Raw genomic sequence first — 20,044 nt, 5'->3', positions numbered from 1 at the left:
GGGCCAAGCCTGCAACTGAAGCTCCCAGTCTCTCCTTTTTTTCTTTTTTTTTTATTCTGGGATTTATTTGCCTTCTGTAATTGAAACTTTGTTGCGGCTCCAGCTCCGTGGCCGGCTGGCTGAAAGCAGGTTTCTGGGGTTTGTTTAGCTTCTATAATTGAAGCATAGTTGCATTTTGGAGCTGTTGCTTTCAGGCTCAGAGCCAGCCACGGCAGGCTGGGAACCTTGGCTTCCTCCATCGCTGGGGCAACCGAGCCTCATGTTCACTTCAGCTGTGTGGCTGCCAGCCGCCATCTTGGTTGGCAGTTAATTTGCATATCACCCTGATTAGCCAATGGGAAGCATAGCAGAGGTACGGTTAATTACCATGTTTGTCTATTATTAGATAGGATAGTTGTTAACTTGGTATTATGCCTGATTTTTAAATTAAACTTTATCATAGGTATATATGTACAGGAAAAAAACATAGTTTGTATAGGATTCAGTACCATCCTTGGTTTCAGGCATCCACAGTGGGTCTTGGAACGTATGGCCTACAGATAAGGGGGGCGGGAACTCTACCTATATTAGAATTCCAGCTTTGCCCAATGTGTGCTGTATGATCATTATCAATTTTCTTACTCACTCCAGTCTTGCTTTAAAAGGTAGAATGATAACCACCTTAATGAGTTAAGTATTACTTTGAGGATTAATGAGACCATCCATGGTAAAGTTTCTACACAGGGTCTGACACCTTGTAAAGGCTGGCTGCACACTATAGGATTCTTCTGAGGCTGATTCCCACACTTGTATTTACTTATATAAAGAGAAGGACATAAAGAGCAAAAAAGGCTCAGCTCCAGGAGACAACAAACCAAGAGCTAAGGGATCGAGAAGATATAGGGTGTCAGGCAGGGCTGCTGTTTCCAGGGGATTTAGGGCTATTTCCTGGGCAGGCAATGGGCAAGAGAGATAGACAGGGATAGGTTGTGAAGGGCCTTGTGCCATCCCTATTGGTAATGGTTCTTCAGAGAAACAGAATCATTTATATATGCATATATGTAAGACTTGTGATCAGAAATTGGATCACATGATCCGGAGGCTGAGAAGTCCATGTATCCACAGTTGAAGACCCAGGAGAGCTGATGGTGTAGTTTCAGCCCAAATTCAAAGGCCTGAGGACCAAGAGAGCCAGTCAGAAGCAGGCAGGCTCTAGACTCAGCAAGAGCCCATTTTTTAGTCGAAGTCCAAAGGCAGGAAAAGGCTGATGTCTCGGCTCAATAGTCGGGCAGGAGGACTTCCCTCTTATTTTGTTTCCTTTTGTTCTCTTCAGCTCCTCTACTAACCCATTGATGAGGCTCACCCACACCTGGGAGGGCAATCTTCTTTACTCTATGATTCAAAATCAATGTCATTTGGAAACACCCTCATGGACACACCTAGAATAATGTTGGGCCAAATATCTGGGCACCCAATGGCCCAGCCAGATTGACACATGAACCATCACACCATCCTTGAAGTTCTCAAAGCTGCAGCAAGGAGATAAAAAGTCTGTTGGGCAAACAGAACTAGTAGTAGGACAGCCAATGAGCTGGCGCGGAGAGGAACAGGGTTCTATTGTGTAGTTAGGTAAAGATAGCAAAGGAGAATGCAGGCTGCATGCTCTGTAATTGATATCCCTTTCCAAGTATATGGTTTCCAACATGTCAATCTCTTTGTTTAATTCCACATTGAGGTCTATTGCAATGAGTTTAAATTTTAGAAACAAGCTTGTAAAATTTGATCCTAGCACATTTACTGCTGGGCTTTCCTGAAACATGAAAAGTACAAATCATTTATTCTCCTCTTAGTTTCTATATGTAAATTAAATGAATATTAATGAAGTATCCATATGTCAAAAGGCCTCTCTAAGGTACCTTATAGATTTTATATTTTTCACTTATTTAGCTTTAATGGAAAACATATTTTTCACTTCCTAGTAGTACAAAAGCAAAACCAGAAACCTTTTCATCTTTCTGGTGCCAGAATCACAACAGCTTCATGTTTAAGTTTTTATTGTGTGCATCTCTCGCCACGAAAATAAGTTTTAAAAGTTTTAAATTTAGTTAAATTCTTTAACTAAAATAAGCTAAGAAAAATAGGTCTTGAAATATTTAAATTTAGCATCATAAAATCACGATCTTTTTCACATAAAATATAATTCAAATTTAATTTTATGTACTTAAAGAAAAAGTATACATTTTTGCTTTCATTGTATTTTATTTAGCAGTTTCTCTACATTTAACATTGCCTTTTATGCTTAATATTATTTTATTTTTGTTGCATCTTTCATGTGGAAATTTTCATGGTAGTTGACAATAAGCAATTTCAATGTTTAAGGAAAGGAGTTTTAACATGAAAATTAACAAATTAAATTACAATTATATTATGCCTCAATGTTTTTAAAAATTTTAAGTCAGTTTCCTCAATTCCAGGTTTCATTATGTATTTTAATGTTGGCATTCTTAAGTTTAATCAAAGGCTTTATTATGAGGGAAACATAAATCCAGCATTGATATAAAATATTTTTGAAATCATTACATTGCTTAATCAGTTCTCAACATCTCAGCATTTATATAGCTTTTTAGAAGCTCTTCGTTCTCAGTAAAGCCAACAATATCAAATAAATAAGTAAACTAAGGTTTGTTGTCAATGTATGGACATCTTTGGAATGAACTGTGGCACAGTTTTTCTGTGGCACGATTTTTTTACATGGCAGACCTCCGTTATTCTTGCTGAGCAGGACATGATTGCCACATGATTGCTGGGGCCTGGCATCTGAGCTCTCCAGAGTAATTCTCACCAGAAATTGGGAAGAAAGTATAGAGACACAGCGAAAAAGAGAAAGTAAGCAGAAAAGAAGATGAGAGAGAGGAGGGAGAAAATGGAGAAGTAATTTAGATTCGTCAGGGCTTAAGTCAATGGCAGATAAAAAATAAAAAGAAGAAAGGACATTTCTATGTAAATCAGTGGAAAATAGAATTTATTATAGAGATATGTCTGTGTGTTTTAGGAATAGAATATATATGTATACATGCACACTCATATATATGTATGTGATATATTTGTTCTCCTGTTTTTTCTTTTAGCTAATTTTTAGAGTTTTTTTTGTGCTGTTAATATTGGAAAATTGAACATGTAATAAATTTTCAATGACTATCAGAAATTTCAAAAGAATGCATTGCTTGTTTGCTCTATTTGACTAATAGATAAAGAAGAAATTTTTATAAATTATAATATTTTATACTATGTTTTTTCCTAAGGAACTATCATAATATTAATAATAATACTGTAATGTAAACATTTTAATCATTAAGTTGATCATAACATCTCAATCAGTGATGGATCCTCTGGACTAAAAATTGCCTCATGTTTAACTTGAAATGAAATTGCATTTTCAGAATAGAATATTCATTTGAGGAAGAAGTACATGCATGTGATGAGATGATGAGCATGGGCATGGTCCAATACCTTCATTCCCATACTTGGCAGCTGGTGTTGGCCACAGCCTTTTAGGTCAGCGTAGGTCAAATATTATATGCAAAGTTCTGGAGGAAGGAAGGACTAAGGTGAAGAGGCTGGTCAGTATTCAGATGCTCTAAGGCAGTGGTTCTCAACCTTCCTAATGCCACGACCCTTTAATACAGTTCCTCGTGTTGTGGTGACCCCCAACCATAAAATTATTTTCGTTGCTACTTCATAACTGTAATTTTGCTACTGTTATGAATGGTAATGTAAATATCTGATATGCAGGATCATTGTTACAAATTGAACATAATTAAAGCATAGTGATTAATCACAAAAACAATATGTAATTATATATGTGTTTTCCGATGGTCTTAGGTGACCCCTGTTGAAAGGGTCGTTCGACTCCCAAAGGGGTCCTGACCCACAGGTTGAGAACCGCTGCTCTAAGGTGATGAGACTGGGACTAAGATGACCATAGTAGATGGAAAAGGAGGTTTGTAGTGAGCAATTTTACAAAGAATAATTGAAAGCTCTTGGTATCTTTTTGATTGAAAGAAAGTGTAAAGTCAAGTTAATTTTATTTTTGAACTTTCAGCTCAGGTAATCAGGAGAAGGCTAACGACTGATAAAAATGAAAAGTCTAAGGGAATATAACTGATGGGAGCTCATCAATCATACTCTGACTAAACAGGAGAGACCTAATTCTTCCTTCCAAACTAAAAATTATGATATTGATTTAGACTATTTTAGACCATTACTTTGGGGAAGACTTGGATTATTTTCAGACTTCTTAATGAAATAACTTTAGGTGCTCTTATATTTGAGTGATAGAAAATTGAGCAAAGGGAGTCCAGATTTAGCCAATGTCTTAATAAACAGCTGTGTATTCAACTGCAGCTCAAGGGCACCTGAATCACTCAAGGTTTTCATAATGCAACATGATTTTAATAATTATACAAATTTTTGTAAAAGCCAATGGAAAGAAATGTTAGTATAGCACTACTAAAAATTCTAAGATACATTTCAGAGAACTGTCTGAGTTGTATGTATGTGATATGAGCTGGAAATGTGCTTAATTTTTACAATCCTCAGATGATAAATTTGGGGTCCAAGTGGACCCCAGCAGTCTAGCTCTGTCTAGAGCTCCAGCATCTACAGTTCTATCCAGTTCACCAAGAGGGGGGTTATGTTTCTAAAAAGGAATTCTTTCTGAGAGGCAGAAGTGTTTGAGGAGCTTTGGTCTTAACATATGGTTCAACACTGGAAACCCAGCCCTGATCACTTGTATTCTCAAGTGGCATACTCATTATTCAGAGACCCACTGATACTTTTTGAATCACTGTAATATTGGGAAAATGAGTACCAGGGGGTCCAAAGAGATGCAACAAATAGAGATGAAAGGATTTTGAAAATTTTTTAAAATATTAATTCCCCTATGCTTAAACGGGGCCAAGGTTACTTGCTAGAGGAGAATAAAAGTAAGTGATGATTCTTTCAGATAGTTGCCTGCATCTAAGGACCAGAAATTTCCAGCTGTGACATTAGACACAATGCTTTTGTAGTAGTGGCTTCATACCCATTTAGATTAGCTCAATTTTAACATTATCTAAAATGTAGGTGTAATTTCTGAGCTAAAAGGTCTTTTTGTACCTAGTACATGTTGCTATGTATTAAGGAAAAAGTAGATATTTGGGCATTTATGAGTATCTGGCATTATTTGGCTATTTGTAAACATGTAGTAGAAACTATGTCAGAGTTTTCTGCAGGAATTCTTCAGCCGATCTCAATCATTTGGGGAAGTGAGGTGAACTCCTTATTAACCCCAAAGTTAAATGCTGTCTAGTGGAAATAAGTTCGGTGTGCAGAATAAACAGTGAAGCTACAATGGTATTTGATTTTGCAAATAATGGCTTTAGAGCAGCAGTAATATTTTAGATATATTTTTAAAATAATATGTTAAGTATTTTTTATTCATTTATCACCCAGGAGCTAAAATTCAGAATTGTATTTGCATGGGATAACTCATATTTCTAGAGCACTGCATACTTGAAGAAATCTATATTGTTATCTGTTATCTAGTCAATATTCCCAAGTCCCCCCCTTCCACATCAAGCCCAGTTGACTTTTTTATCTAATCTTTTAGAAAGAAGGAAATTGATGCCTGAGAAGGTAGGATTCTGTCAATAATTGTTGTTACATAATATAGGCTCAACATCATTAAATTTTTCTGCTGAATTCTTTTCAAAATAAATATCCAACCTACTTTTTGGTTGTATGTTTTGGTTTTGCTTTTAAACTCATTCTGTTTACCATAAAATTCCTATATACGTTTTTTTAAACTACTTGCTGAGTATATCATTTTGTGTTCTTTAAGTCTCAGTTTTTCTATATCATTACTCATTGCATGTGGCTTTTATAAAAAAGTGTGTCGCAGCATTTTGTTGATTTGAAGAGCAGACGGATGGTTAGAACTCAAAGATTCCAACCTTGGCGAAAGGAGATGAGCCTTGTGACTTAGAAATGAGGACACACTTACCTTTAATAACAAAATATGGTAACTTCAGCCCTTTCTCCAGACAAGCAGAATTTATCCTCTTCTATTCATTCCATGGCTTTCTCCAGGATTTGTCAAGAGGGGCCTCCTGTGTGCTTTCACTCCAATCTATTGGAGGGCAGCACTTGGCTTTTCACATTTGCTTTCCCCCTAGTCCTGCACTGGCTCCCTTGGCTCTTCTGCACTGCTGGTGCCTGGCACATCCATTCTGGTGTCCTTGCCAAGGCCACCAGCAGAGAATGCTCCCAATGCTGCCAATTAAAGGTCTTTCCAGCTCTATATAGAAGGGGTGAGGCTCACCAAATTCAGGAAGCACAAAAGATCTTGACTTGCGGCTCCATTTGCATGGCTTATACAGGTTTATTGTGTCCACACTATATTTATTTAGCTGTAACTTTAAGGCTTTCGTGTGATACTTGCATTTATATTTTTTAAATGAAATGGAGAAAATCTACCTTTTCTTATCAAATGTTTTAATGTTTTTATTTTTATGGGACATTTTTTATTAGCACACAGTGACAGAGTGGGATGAAAGAGGCTGATGTGAGGATAAGCTACTCCCCCACCACACAAGTGTACACACACACACAACTTGTGTTGTCGCCCCACATTCAGGTTTTGGCCGCTGCATGCTATCCCTCTGCAGCCTTGTGCATGCTTGCTAGCCCTGTCCCCAAGCAATGCAGTTATTTGCGCCCAGACTCTCACATGGCATCATGAAAAGTCATTTATGCTCTCACTCTTCTGGGCATAAAAGTTCAGACCCCGCTCCTTACTACCGCTGTGTATTAGCTCTAACCTTTCCTGTGGTCAACACCTTCTCCCTGATTACAAATCAACACAGTTGTGCATATCAATAAACATGAATGAATAATGGGAAAGGAGTGAATGGGAAATAGTAGAAAGAAGAGGGCTTCGGAAGTGTTTTATAACTAAGTGTTAGCACCACCATTGTGCAGTAAGAAGTGCTCTACTAACCCAGCTCTAGTGAAAAGGGTGGTTCAAGGCTTGTTCATTTTGGGTTTCATGTGATTTAGGATGGACTAACTTGGGTGAGTGAATGACAGTGTTCTGAGAGAATTGGGAGAGTGAAGTTTGCTAATAATCCATCAAGAACTTCCCTGGTTTATATTGGATAGGAAAAAAAATATGTTCTATGATAGCTAATCAAATATGCATACACCAAACACCAGTTTTGAACAATCTGTTTTTCTTTAAATCTTATTTATTTCTTGTCATTCCAATGAGTTCTTCCCTCCTTCCATTAAGCTGTTTTTTATTCTATAAAGTAAATGCATATTTTCCCCACAAAACAGTACTATTGCCTTGTGACTATCAAAAAAAAACAACAAAAATAAAAACAAACATAGTAAAAGCCTACGTAATGTGAACATAAGCAAAATCCAGCGTCTGTGCACTCATTGGTAAGAGTTGTTCTCCCAATTTATTTAATAATATAAATACAAGCATCATGAGGCACCTTCATATTTTACTGCTAAATAAATAAAATAAGGAAGCAAGAAAGCCATGAAAATATCAAATAACATTTTAAAGGACTTGCAAATTTCCTTCCTGAAATTCTTGTAAAGTTTGATTTCCTAAAATTCATATATGAGTAAATTTGATGTTACATTATGAAAAAAGAAGGCAAGGTATGTGAACTCGATCTCTGTGCTGCCATTAAGACAGAAAGGCAAACTCCATGTGAAGCTATAAGTGCCAACCCAATATTTCGAGGTAACAATAGACCTTTAAAAAAGGTTTAAAATGTTCTGCTATGATTTTATACTGGAGTGATGTTGCTTCTAGACAAGATTGAAATAAATCAGATTCTTAAGATATGATGGAGCAAACTATTTTAATACTGTGCTGTCAAGATTCTTTTGCAAATAATTTTAAAACAGCATCTTAAATTCAGTTAACTGATTTCAAAACTATAAACACAGTGCTTTTCTATGTTGAGTAGGAAGCCAGGGATTAACAGTGGGGTGGGTTGCAGAGAAGCGAAGAAGGATAGAAATGGGAAAGTGGCCATTGACATGGACAGTTATCGATGCCATGTCTGGTTTAATACAGATATGCCCACAGACATCACAGGGCTTCCAAAAGTCAGTAGAGATGAGAAGTGGAGACATTATGGAACTAATGACATAATTCGAGATGTATGAGGTTGTGAAAGATTGAGAAGAATATTGATTAACTTTCTCTAAGACAGCTGTCAGGTAGTTGAGTTACGCAAAGCAAACATATCAAAGGATCAAAGTTGATTTCTATAATCAGAAGGTTTTGTAAATATAATTACATGGACAACTCAGGCAATTACATTTCCTCATAAGTGCTGTTCTGGGAATGTCACTGTGTCCTGTGGTAGTGGCATACTTGAACTGTCTACAAACAACATCCTCATTATAGCTAAAAAAAAAATAGTTTTAGAAATATTTATTGATTTGAGATATACAGATAGCTACTAAGTTATTTAGGTTATAAGTTAAAACAAGTTGCATATTTCTAAAGTTGTTGAACTCCCATTTTACTCATTTGTAAAATGAAGATGCTTCTGATTTGATTCAGTCATATTCTCATCAGATAAACAATGATTCGCTGAAAATCCATCTATAGAATGGCTGGTATTGTGGAAATTCCTTTGGGATATGAAATACAGGCATTGCACAAGCCTGAGTTAAATTGTAACTTAGAGTTTTGTTGGGAGAAGGCATTTATCTATGATGCCAAGATGGGGTATGTTAGAGCAGAAATTCTGAAATATTGGAGTTTCAAAAGCCTTATCCTCTTTTAAAAAATACTGAAGACCTCAAAGTGCTTTCATTTATGTAGCTATATCATTCAATATTTATCATATTATACACTTAGGATAAAATTTTAATTAGCTATTTATTAATATATAGAAAAATTACATTAATAAACCAATGATGTGTTAACATAAAAACATTTTAAACATTTTGTTAATATTGAAATATTAATTAATAAATATTAAAATAAAAACTAGATAATTACATTGTTTCACATTTTTGTAAATCTACTTAATATCTTGCTTATCAGAAGGCAACTAGATTCTCACATCTACTTCAGCTTTAAATCTGTTGCAATGTGTCTTCATGGGTAAAATATATGAGGAAACTTTAGCCTCACAGAGATATATAATTAGAAAAAGAAAAATATTTTTGTAGTCTTTTCAGATGGATACTACTTCAAACCTCAAAAAGCAATAGTTTCTTAAAGGTTAGTTGCAATGAAGAATGTGAAACTCTATCAATGAATTTTTATATTCTGTTACATTAAAATCTATCAATGTATTTTGTTCTTTGAATGCCTCTTTAACCCCCATGTGGTTAACATCATGCCTTACTAGTTGAGTTATTGGATCACAGTTATACATATCTTTCAAATGTTGACACATTTCATTATTTAAGGGAAAAAATAATATTTGTTCAGATCAACAGTCACACTTAAAAATCCTTAAGGTTTGAGAAACTGTCAAATACACATTGATTGCTTGAAGCTTGAATTTTATCATTTGCAGCCAACGTTGTCAATTGTTCCCCTTAAAATCAACAGATTTACTATGTTCAGCCTGAAGCAAAGACGTGCACTCAAAATTTTAAATTAAGAAAAGTAATTTTTAGTGCTTCATCAAGGATACTTTTCTTAAGTGATTTGAGAGAGAAAGAGATAGATAGATGGATAGATAGATAGAGAAATATTGATTTGTTATTCCACTTATTTATGCATTCATTGGTTGCTTCCTGTATGTGCCCTCACCAGGGATTAAACCTGCATCCTTGGATGAAGGTTTAACAAACTGAACTACCCGGCCAGGCCTCATTAAGGAGACTTTTAAGTAAAATAGTTCTTTGCCCCACAAATGCATAGGGATAAGTTATACAGGCAATGCTAACCATGAAGATTGGTGCTGTTGTCTCATGTTAGGGCATCAGCAGTTTCATTCACCATTGACTTTGCTCCATCAACACAGATGTTTTCCTGCAAGTCATAAGATTCCAGTTATCCAATGTTTTGAATACTTCATCACTCCTTCATTTTGCTGCCAAGCAGCCACATGAAAGCAGCCTTCGATGATTACCCCATGCTGAAACTGGACAAATTCAAGCAAAATAAGCCAGCTCAACCATGTCTGCACATTTGTCTATTTGTTACACAAACAAGATATTAACTCTGTCTTCTTGCTTCACCTAAAATTGAAAATCAGAGTGCTACTGTATGGTTAGAAAGCAGCTGTGTCCTGGGATTTTTTCCCCACTGACTTTTATCCAGTAGCCATTCAGCAGTGGCAGCTGTTTGATTAGTTTCCTGAGAATCTGTGTAGGCTTCTCCAGTCAATGCAACACAGTATCCTATTTTGTAAGATATTCCAGCAAATTTGTCATTTTTAGTTTCAGAGTGGTGACAAACAAGTGTAAGCTTTTATTTCTTTTTGTTTTGAAATACTACTTTTTCAAAAAACTTCCTCCATACAAAAAATAATATAGAATAACTATCCTATATAATGAAACCCTAATATATAAATTGACCGAACAGCAGAATGACTGGTTGCTGTAACGTGCACTGACCACCAGGAGGCAGATGCTCAACGCAGGAGCTGCGCCCTGGTGGTCAGTGCACTCCCACAGGGAGAGCGTCGCTCAGCCAGAAGCCGGGCTCATGGCTGGCGAGTGGAGCAGCAGTGGCAGGAGCCTCTCCCACCTCTGGGGCAGCACTAAGGACCCCTCAGGGGATGTCGACTGCCAGCTTAGGCCTGCTCCCCTAAGCCAGCAGTCGGACATCTCCCGAGGGGTCCCGGACTGTGAGAGGGTGCAGGCGGGGCTGAGGAACGCCCCCACCCCCAGTGCACAAATGTTGTGCACCAGGCCTCTAGTTTTGTTTAATATGAAGCATGTTATTATATACTTATACAATTATTATATTAACATTTATTATTTCATTATAAAATAAATGAAAAATTATTTATGTGGTTTCTTTAATGTGAAAAGATGCATTGCAGACTTTTGAAGGAAAAAGTAGAAGATTTTCTTTCTTGACTCAATGGTACCATGTCACATCTAAAAATGCTAAAAAGAAATTTGCAAAACAGAGTTCTTTGACTCAAGGATGTGAAGAATCTACACCAAAGCAAATGCCAAAATTCTAAATAAGAAACAAAAGTATAAGACAATCTTTTCTTCTCCAGGCTTTCTGGATATTAAAATTTAACTTATTGTGTGTGATGCAACACAACATTTTTGAATCAACTGATTGCAAGAACTAGCTCCATTGTAGCCTCAATTTGAGATCAATCATTAAAGAAAAAGAACCAAATTTTTCAAACATAAATATGATGAGCTCTTTGAAATCCAACAAATATTTGTTATGGCTTCAAACTGGCAGTGAACAACACTGCCAACGCATCTTCATGGTATGATGAGCTCTTTGAAATCCAACAAATATTTGTTATAGCTTCAAACTGCCAACGCATCTTCATGTATGAGTTATCATATCGGCTGGAGAAACACACACAATAGCTGAGATATTCCGCTTTTCAAGAGCTAATTATGTCTACATTTGAAATATTCAATACTTTTCAAGCAATTCTTTGTTTCCAAATAATGTTGCAATCAAACTGTCACAATAAAATTACTAGAAAATATTTTTTCTGCCTGAATCACAATAAGGCAAATTACTGACATTTATAAAGCTGAAGGAATGATAGCTTTTGTCATTTGTTTGTTCCTCATGCACAGCTTTCCCATTTCGTTTGGAGTAGATTTCTCCTTTCCATAGGTAAGAGGCCTCTTTGAAATGCTCTGTGTCATCCTTCTCGCCGCCTTTAGACATGGACAGTGCAATGGTGATGGAGAAAGTCTTTCAGTCCAGTGGGAGAATATGGTCAACAAAACAAATAGCAAAATAATAGTCAACTATAGTAACAAAAGAAACAATACCACTGTAAACAGGGTCACCCAGGAAGACCTTTCTAAGAATATCATATTTGATTTAAGAACTGAAAAATGAGAAAGATCCAGCTCTGCAAGGACCTGAGAGAAAACCATTGCAGACGGGAAAGGGTTTAAGTTCAAAGCCCTGAGAATAAGAACAGCCTGGGGTCCTGGGAAGCTGCAGAAAAGAGAAAGGGTCAATGTGTCTTGAGAGGAGAGAGCAGAGGTGAGTAGTGGGGGTTATTTGGGGTCAGGTGGTCAGGGGCAAGAACGCAGGGCTTTATAGTCCATGAAAAGAGTTCTGATTTTATTCCAACAGCAATGGAAAGCCAGAGTGTATCATGGTTAGATTTAAATTTATATTTTAAAAAATGTATTCCAGTTGCTTAGTGGAGAGTAGATTGGGAGGGGGGTCTAGAATAGGAGATAACTTAGTCAACTTCATTGCACTTCTGCATAATAATTTGTCATTATCCTTGAACAACCTGAGCAATTAGTCCATCTTAGTATTCTTAAATTCAGTGTCAGCTGTTTTTAAAAATCATTGTATTGTTTATATTTGTTTGTTTTCACAGATTGTATGGGCCATTAGTTATGGTGATGATGATATGACTGGTGGCTAATTCAAATGGAATTGCAGAAACAATTTTTCCTAACTTTTTTTTAAACTATCAGTGCATTATACAAAGACAAAAATAAATTTTCAATTCCAAGAACTGGCATTTCTCTCAACATTGTCTGGCATGAGTTATAAAAATGACAAATGTTAGCCTTCAACTAGAAAATAGAATACCAGCCACATTTCCACATGATCATAGGAACAGCCGTGCAAGGCTGAAATACACTAATCCAAAAGGAGGTACTGACTAATAATGACTATTAAGCATTATTCAAAATAGTGAAAAGGTTATAATGAATAATAAAAAATCTAAATAACTGAGGCGAGCAAACTGGATGTCAAAATAAGAGAAAATGTGGATGGTCTCTTCAATATCAACAAAACTGCCTTGTGGTGACAACACATCTGAGTAACTGTACACAAAACATGGCTCTTATATACAGTATTAAATATACATCATTTGAAAGAATAACCAAATGCCTATTGAGTTAGATGAAGGAAAAACCCCTGCTAGGGGCGTCCTAATCCTGGGTAACTATGTTGCCCTCATGTCTACTTCTTTCATGGAAATTGCATTCAGGTACTTCTTTCTTTTTTTCCAGAAAGGTAAAAGAATAAAGGAATTTGTATCTTGATGCAAAATGTATGACCACTTTCTAATAATGTCCCATAATAAACTGAGTCTAAATAGCAGGTGATATGACTAAATTGTAGCATGGCTGACCCAGGCCTTCAATTTCAACAGATCAGTGAATGCTATGATTTAACAGGCACACAAACAACAACCTATGACGAGTACTGTTGGTCTGCAGTTGTGGGTTTAATGCATCCACACAGACACACGGATGTACATACATACACAGTCTTAACATCCAGAACTAACTCCCTCCAGAAAGAGCACTCTCCTTTCATATTTCAATCCTAGACTATTGCTGAGCAGTACCTTGAAAAATACAGTATGGGGCAAAAGTAGGTTTACAGTTGTTTATATAGAAATAATGCAATCATGAATAAATAACAATACAAGCATAAGCTCTGTATTTCGAATACTCACAACTGTAAACCAACTTTTGCCCCACCCTGTATTTTTAACTTTACAAGATTTTAAATTTATAACAAATATCCTAGTAGTAAAATAAAATTAAATTTCAGAATCATCTTTTAAATTGGACATGATGTGTCTCCAAGATAAATTATAGGCTTTGAAGCCTTCGCCCATAAATAAAAGAAAATCCAATTTGAAGTAACTGAGAGTAGAAGGACTCATATTGTTTTTAAAGCAAGACCCTCAGGGGTGACTGCAGGTTACTACCAAGCCCAGTGAACAGATAAGGACTCACTTCTCCAGCTCTCCATTCTGCTCATCATGAGCTCACTGTCAATATACCTGCCTTGTCATTATTATTATTATTGAGGAAAACTTTCTCAGCAGCCCTCCCGTGGGCTGACCTTTATATCATGAGGATTGCATGCCTATCTCAAAATCAATTCCCAGGCATAGAAGGGAGACCATCATTTTGGGTTTCTATCATCTACGGACTTTTCTGAGACTCATGAGAAAGTAAGCTTCCCTGGCATTTATGTGAAGACTATGAGCAGATACCTGGACCTGCTGTAGGTTGAGAGGAAGCTGGGGAGAATGGGTGATGAGTAGACACAACGTGGCATGAAATATTAGGGAAAAGATTAGAGGAAAAAGAGATTGTGCAGTCCACCATGTGTGTGGAGCCTTAGGTTTTACATCTTAACTCTGTGCTTCCAATATTTCAGTTGAAAATTGTGTTTCAACAATTTACAGAATCTTTCAAATCAGACAAAATAGTTGTATCAAGAGTAAATGGCAGTTTACCCAAACTTTGAATTATCTAAGCATATATTTTACAAAAATATCTATTGTTCAATTATGAAGTTAGAGATAATGAGTAAGATTCATATCTGATGATCTGAGGACAGAATGGCATTGGAAGGTGTTGGTTTTTTTTTTAAACAACAACACAACAGCTTATTTTATATTGATAAAAACTCTATAGTAATAACAATATGTTACATAAATTAACATTTCAGTCAATATTATCATGCAGTTCTGATTTAAGCATTAAATTTCCCCTAATGTGGATTTTTAGGCAGATTTCTGAATCATTTAATGGTATGTTACACAACATCATGTAATGGTATGTTACTCAACATTTATTATTCTGTAATAAAGGCAGAATAACATTAATTGTCTTTTTCTCAATTTTTAAGATCCTGACTTTAAGGACCTTGGAGTTTTGAAACCATTACCAGGTTGGTAAAATAGATATTTAATAATGTTCAGAGGACTTTGTTTTCTGCTATGAAATATACTTTTGGTTTATTATTCAAGCTCCATTTTTGTGTTTGTTTGGCATTTTGTTATTTAGTGTGTGAGTTTGAAATGGGCGGTCCAGAAGGAATTGTGGAATCTATACAAATTATGAAGGAAGGCAAAGCTTCTGCTAGCGAGGCCGTTGATTGCAAGTGGTACATCCGAGCACCTCCACGATCCAAGGTCAGTCTCAAGGTCAAACCCAGACTGCACAGTTGACTTGGGAAGTGTCTACAGCCTGAACAACCTTCCAGCAAATGAGATGTGCTCAGTGCATTTCAGAGCACCACAATAAGCTATCATTTTATTTGGGTTTTGAAATGCAACTTTCACATCATAAGAAATATATAAGCTATCATTTTATTTGGGTTTTGAAATGCAACTTGTCTTCCCCTGTTCAGTGTAACTTTCACATCATAAGAAATACGGAGATGGTGCCAAAGATCATTTTATAATCTGAACAATAGACACTACCATAGCTCCACTCCTCTGAAAAATGGATTGAAATGTTATCCCTAAGCAATGGTTCTAAGTATAATTAAACTTGTGCTTTTTAACCTAAAATCACATTGAGGAGAGAAATAATCCAGGGTTTACAAATCCACAGATCTCTGGCAGATAAAATAGACCTGTGAAAAGGTCCATGGCAAACAGGATCTAGGAGAGTGTTAGTGATACCTGGAAATGTGAGGGGCAGGAAAATGACGTGATCAGATCTATATTAGGGAAAACAGTTTCCCCTGTGACGGAGGGGTTAACAGTAAGTAGTAATCCCCATCATGGAGACTAGCTTATGATGGTAGACAGATGAAGGGAACTGTACCTGTAGATACCACAGAATTTGGTGGCTGGATATTAGGACAAGGGGAAGAAGAGTCATCTTTGAGGGAGTCCGTATTGCAGGATATATTTTTATCTTTCTTCACTTGGTTTCTCCTGCTCGGACTCTGGGATCTGCATATAATTTGGAAGTGTGGCACCCTTTCCCCACTTTCAGTATGGAGATTTAGAGACCACGGTCCACCTCCCAGCTTTGTCACTGGCAGGTCACTTTGCATCTAAACAAATCTTTGAAAAAATTAATTGCATAGCAAAGAAAGGCAGTGGTTCCTCCTTAAAAAAATATAAAAGGCTATTGGTGCCATAAAACTCAACTCACTTCATCTATTTACAAAGGAGCTGGGTTGCTCTTTTACGTTCTTTGACATAATCTGTGGTTTCATGTGCACGTGCTACATTTTTCTTAAACTCTATGAATGAAAGATTTTTTTTAAGTATTTTTTTCCAGCTGGACACATATGAGTGCCACCTTATTGTCACAGCCAGCATCTTTGTCACTGTCACTGTTACAGAGAGGGTTTTAATGGAAGTATAAACACACACCTTTTCCCAGCTGGTAAATAGGCTGTCTTTTGTACAATCTCAGAACAATACCCAATGAACCTGTCTATTACAGAATTTGACATTCTACTACCCAAATGGGAAGCCACCTGCAGAGCTGGACAAAGATGGCTCAATTGTGACAGACTTTCTCTGTTAAATTAAAGGTTACAGTATAGAAAGTGGCTTTGAATAACTGGATACAAGCGAGAACTGGAGGTGACTGCCTATGTGGGTTTTCTATTTTTATGGAGTTCCTAGCAGCTTATGAGAAAAGACGATCAAAGTAAAAATTAAACTTGAACTGGCTCCGGGTGAATATTTGAATGATAACTGGTGATTGAAACATCTTGCTTATTTGGGTTCTATTAAAATGTATGTGAAGTATATAAATTAAGAATACAATAGATGATATCTGCTTTGTTTGGGAATAGTAACACAGATGGTCACCTTTAATGAGAATGTGATTAATTCAGTTTCTTAGAATTTGGAATACCAGTCAGGGAGAACTTTGGAAATCTATTACTCATTAGCTCATTTGACAGATGAATAAGCTGAGTCAGGGTGATGAAGTTTTATAAGGGTTAACAATGGGATGAAGGAAAATGCCTTTGTAAGCAAGTGTTTGGTATTCATATAGCTTCTAGGGCAAAGATGGTGGAAGGGTATCATGCTGTCTTGTTCTGGGTCTGGTACAGAAACAAATGTTGGGTGAAATCAAATCATGTTAACTACTTGAATGTTAATTTCACGAAATTTGGCTTACTTATTAGTGCCAAGCAAAATGTCTGTCATCCCATTAAAACTCATGGAAAAAAATAAACTGATATCTATCTAGAGAAATGGATGTGGTAGCAATCTTCCAAATTTTGAAGGCTGTCATCTGACAGGAATCAGAGGATTAGGCTAGTCTGCTGGGGTTTAGTACTGCAATGTATTTGAATGTTTGAAACTGGAGAAATATAGCTTTTGATCAATATAGATATGGTTTTTGCTTTTGTTTGAATAATGGAGCTTCCCAAAGATCAAATGAGATTCTATAGGAGGAATCCAAGTAGAGTTTGGCAGGAATTTTGTATAATAATTTAAAAAATCAAGTAAATTTTGGGCGCAGATAATATTAAACTCCTTTCAAGGCCAAAACTTGATGAGTCTGTAATGGATGACTGCCCAAATATTTGGCTAGTTAGTAACAGTGCTGAAAAGATTTTCATCTCCTAATTCCCAGTACAGTCCACAAAAACCCACCATGTGGAGACATGGTCAAATTTGTAAGTCAGGAAAAGAAATTGGTCAAAGGCATATAAAAATGTATAAATGGAGATAATTTAATGACTTTAGGTCTTGGGAGAATAAAACTCTAGCTTTTAGTAATTACCCAACATTTAAAACTTCAAATTAATTTTGAATACATTGTTCCTTATTTTAAAAATATTTTGAATAAAATTAGGATAAGGTAATCAGAAACCTTGACAAATATAATAAGTCAATTTCATAGTGATGTTGTGTTAATTATATAATGAGCTTAATTGCTGTAGGCAGAATCTTAAAGATGACCCCTGAGATTTCCAGCCTAGTCCCTAGGACAGTGAGTGAGATAAAATATCACACACTTGATTATGTTAAATTCCTGGCAAAAGGGATTTTGCTGATGTAATTAAGGTTCCCAATCGGTTCACTCTGAGTTAATTAAAAGAGAGTTTATCCAGGTGAGCCTAATGTAATCACAGGAGCTTTTTAAACATCAGAATTTTCTCTTGCTGTGGACAAAGGGCAAGTCAGAGAGTGAAGAGCTAAGACTGACTTCTAGGAGCTAAAACGGACCCCTGGTAAATGGTTAAGAAAACGAGCTACAAAGACTTGGGGTTTCTGCCTCATATACTAGTATATGCTCTTAACAGAGACCACAGTTCAGCTTCCTAGTATTTCTAACCTACAGAGATGATAAATGGGCATTGTGTCAAGCTGCTCAATTTGCGGTAATTTGTTAGAGAGCAAGGAGAAAACTAATTCAATAGACAAAGAGTAGTAACTCTAATGGATCACAATGATACCTTTTAGGGTTCTAAAGATTGAGTTTGCCCTCATTATCTCAAAAAAGGGAAATGAAAATTTGGTAAACAAAGTGAAAATTTTAACTGGCTAGGTAACTACCAACGAAAATGTCACAGTTCAATTCTGTTTTTCAATGATATCTCAGTTTTGCACTACTGGATTTTGGAGGGCTACTCAGATGGACTTTTTAAATGTTTGATATTTATTTATTGTGATCTGAAAATAATGTTTATAATGTTATATTGAGATTTGTTGTAGGGTGTGTGTTTTACCAACATTCCAGAAAAGAGGTTGACATTCTGGCTTTCTTCTGGATGCTGCTGCCTCCCAAACTCATGGGGTGTCCTGCTGGACATAGCCCAGCATGTCCAGTCACAATCAAACAGCAACTGCACAAGTCCTGGATCAAATGAGATTCTATAGGAGGAATCCAAATGAGATTCTATAGGAGGAATCCAAGTATATATATATATATATATATAGAGAGAGAGAGAGAGAGAGAGAGATATTATTTTTTTTTTTTAGAGAGAGATAGAAAGGAAGGAAGGGAGAGGGCGAGGGAGAAGGAGAGAGGGAAGGTTCAATGTGGAAAACATAGATCTGCTCTCTCCTGCATGTGCCCTGACCGGGAATTGAACTGGCAATATTTCAGTGTCAGGGACTGCATACACATGTTTTTGAATGTGGCTTTATTTATCAAAGTGTAAAGTTTTGAAACCATGGACAGTGTTTCTCAGGCTGTGTGTATTTAATTTGTATTTATCTTGGAGAAAAGTGTTCTGGCAAGTCTTAAATAACTGTCCCAAACAATGCGTGTTTTCTATACATCACTGTGATGTGAAGGAAGGCACCAGGTTGAACGGTCAGGATTAAATGTTTGTAAATATATTACTTAGCAAATTGTTGGCTAGATTTACCTGCTGTAAGTATACAAAAGGGACCCTGCTCTCCTTATTAATGTGATGGGAAGACAGATATTGCTAGAAATTGCTTACGCGTTCCGAAGCTTCCCAAGTTGTATTTAATAAATCATTTTGTCAGCTCGAACTTTGTGATTGATTTGAAAGAAGAATGCATCCAAATGATTTACTGAGAGATTATAATTGGACTATTTTACCGGAGTTATAAATGATTCTGTTGGTCATTTTCTCTTTTCTTCAACAGAGAGACTGGGGAGCTTTCTGTCGTTTACTCCCTTGAGTAAAAACATTGTCATATGGTACCCTTTCCCTCGGTGATGCTATGGCACGAGCTTTAACTGCTGGGATATTGTTTAAATTGTAATGCAGGGAGGGCTTTTACTTGAGGCCTGGTAGAGTGAGTGTGGGAAACCTGGGTCACTTTTCTGGCTAATGACATTTGTAGTAACAACCCTGCACCCAGCAAAGCTACATACCCACTGGCTTGTTTTATTTCTTTTCTTGATTGATAAGGAAAAAGTTAAAAAATAATTGAATACTTCAGAAGTGAAGAATAAAATTGTTCAATTCCTCTGTAAATTAGTATTCTGTCTAACAAGAATGGCCCTTAACTATAGAAGGCACATAGACATAGGTCATTGCAGTTTGCAAATCAATCACCTTCTAGGGAAAATACAGCTTCTCTTTAGAACTGTCACATGAGAAACGTGGGCGGGATATACACACTGCCTT

The 20,044-nt window shown here is 36.4% G+C and overlaps 1 protein-coding gene across 3 annotated transcripts in view; it reads left to right on the top strand.

The window, feature by feature from the left end:
• Positions 1-20,044, top strand: part of NETO1 (neuropilin (NRP) and tolloid (TLL)-like 1) — an 86,655-nt gene that overhangs the window by 44,263 nt on the left and 22,348 nt on the right. For 2 of the 3 annotated variants that reach the window (XM_005861566.2, XM_005861565.2), the window contains exons 5-6: positions 14,855-14,896; positions 15,013-15,140. In XM_005861566.2, coding sequence (XP_005861628.1) covers positions 14,855-14,896; positions 15,013-15,140 — 170 coding nt within the window. Of the gene's footprint in view, positions 1-14,854; positions 14,897-14,975; positions 15,141-20,044 lie in introns of those variants that run through there. The other variant, XM_014535893.1, reaches the window with a different exon arrangement.

This window comes from Myotis brandtii, unplaced genomic scaffold, assembly GCF_000412655.1.
Source record: "Myotis brandtii unplaced genomic scaffold, ASM41265v1 scaffold154, whole genome shotgun sequence".
Classification (NCBI taxonomy): Eukaryota; Metazoa; Chordata; class Mammalia; order Chiroptera; family Vespertilionidae; genus Myotis; species Myotis brandtii.
Note: the sequence above shows the minus strand (reverse complement) of the source record. Positions and strands in the feature narration are given on the sequence as shown.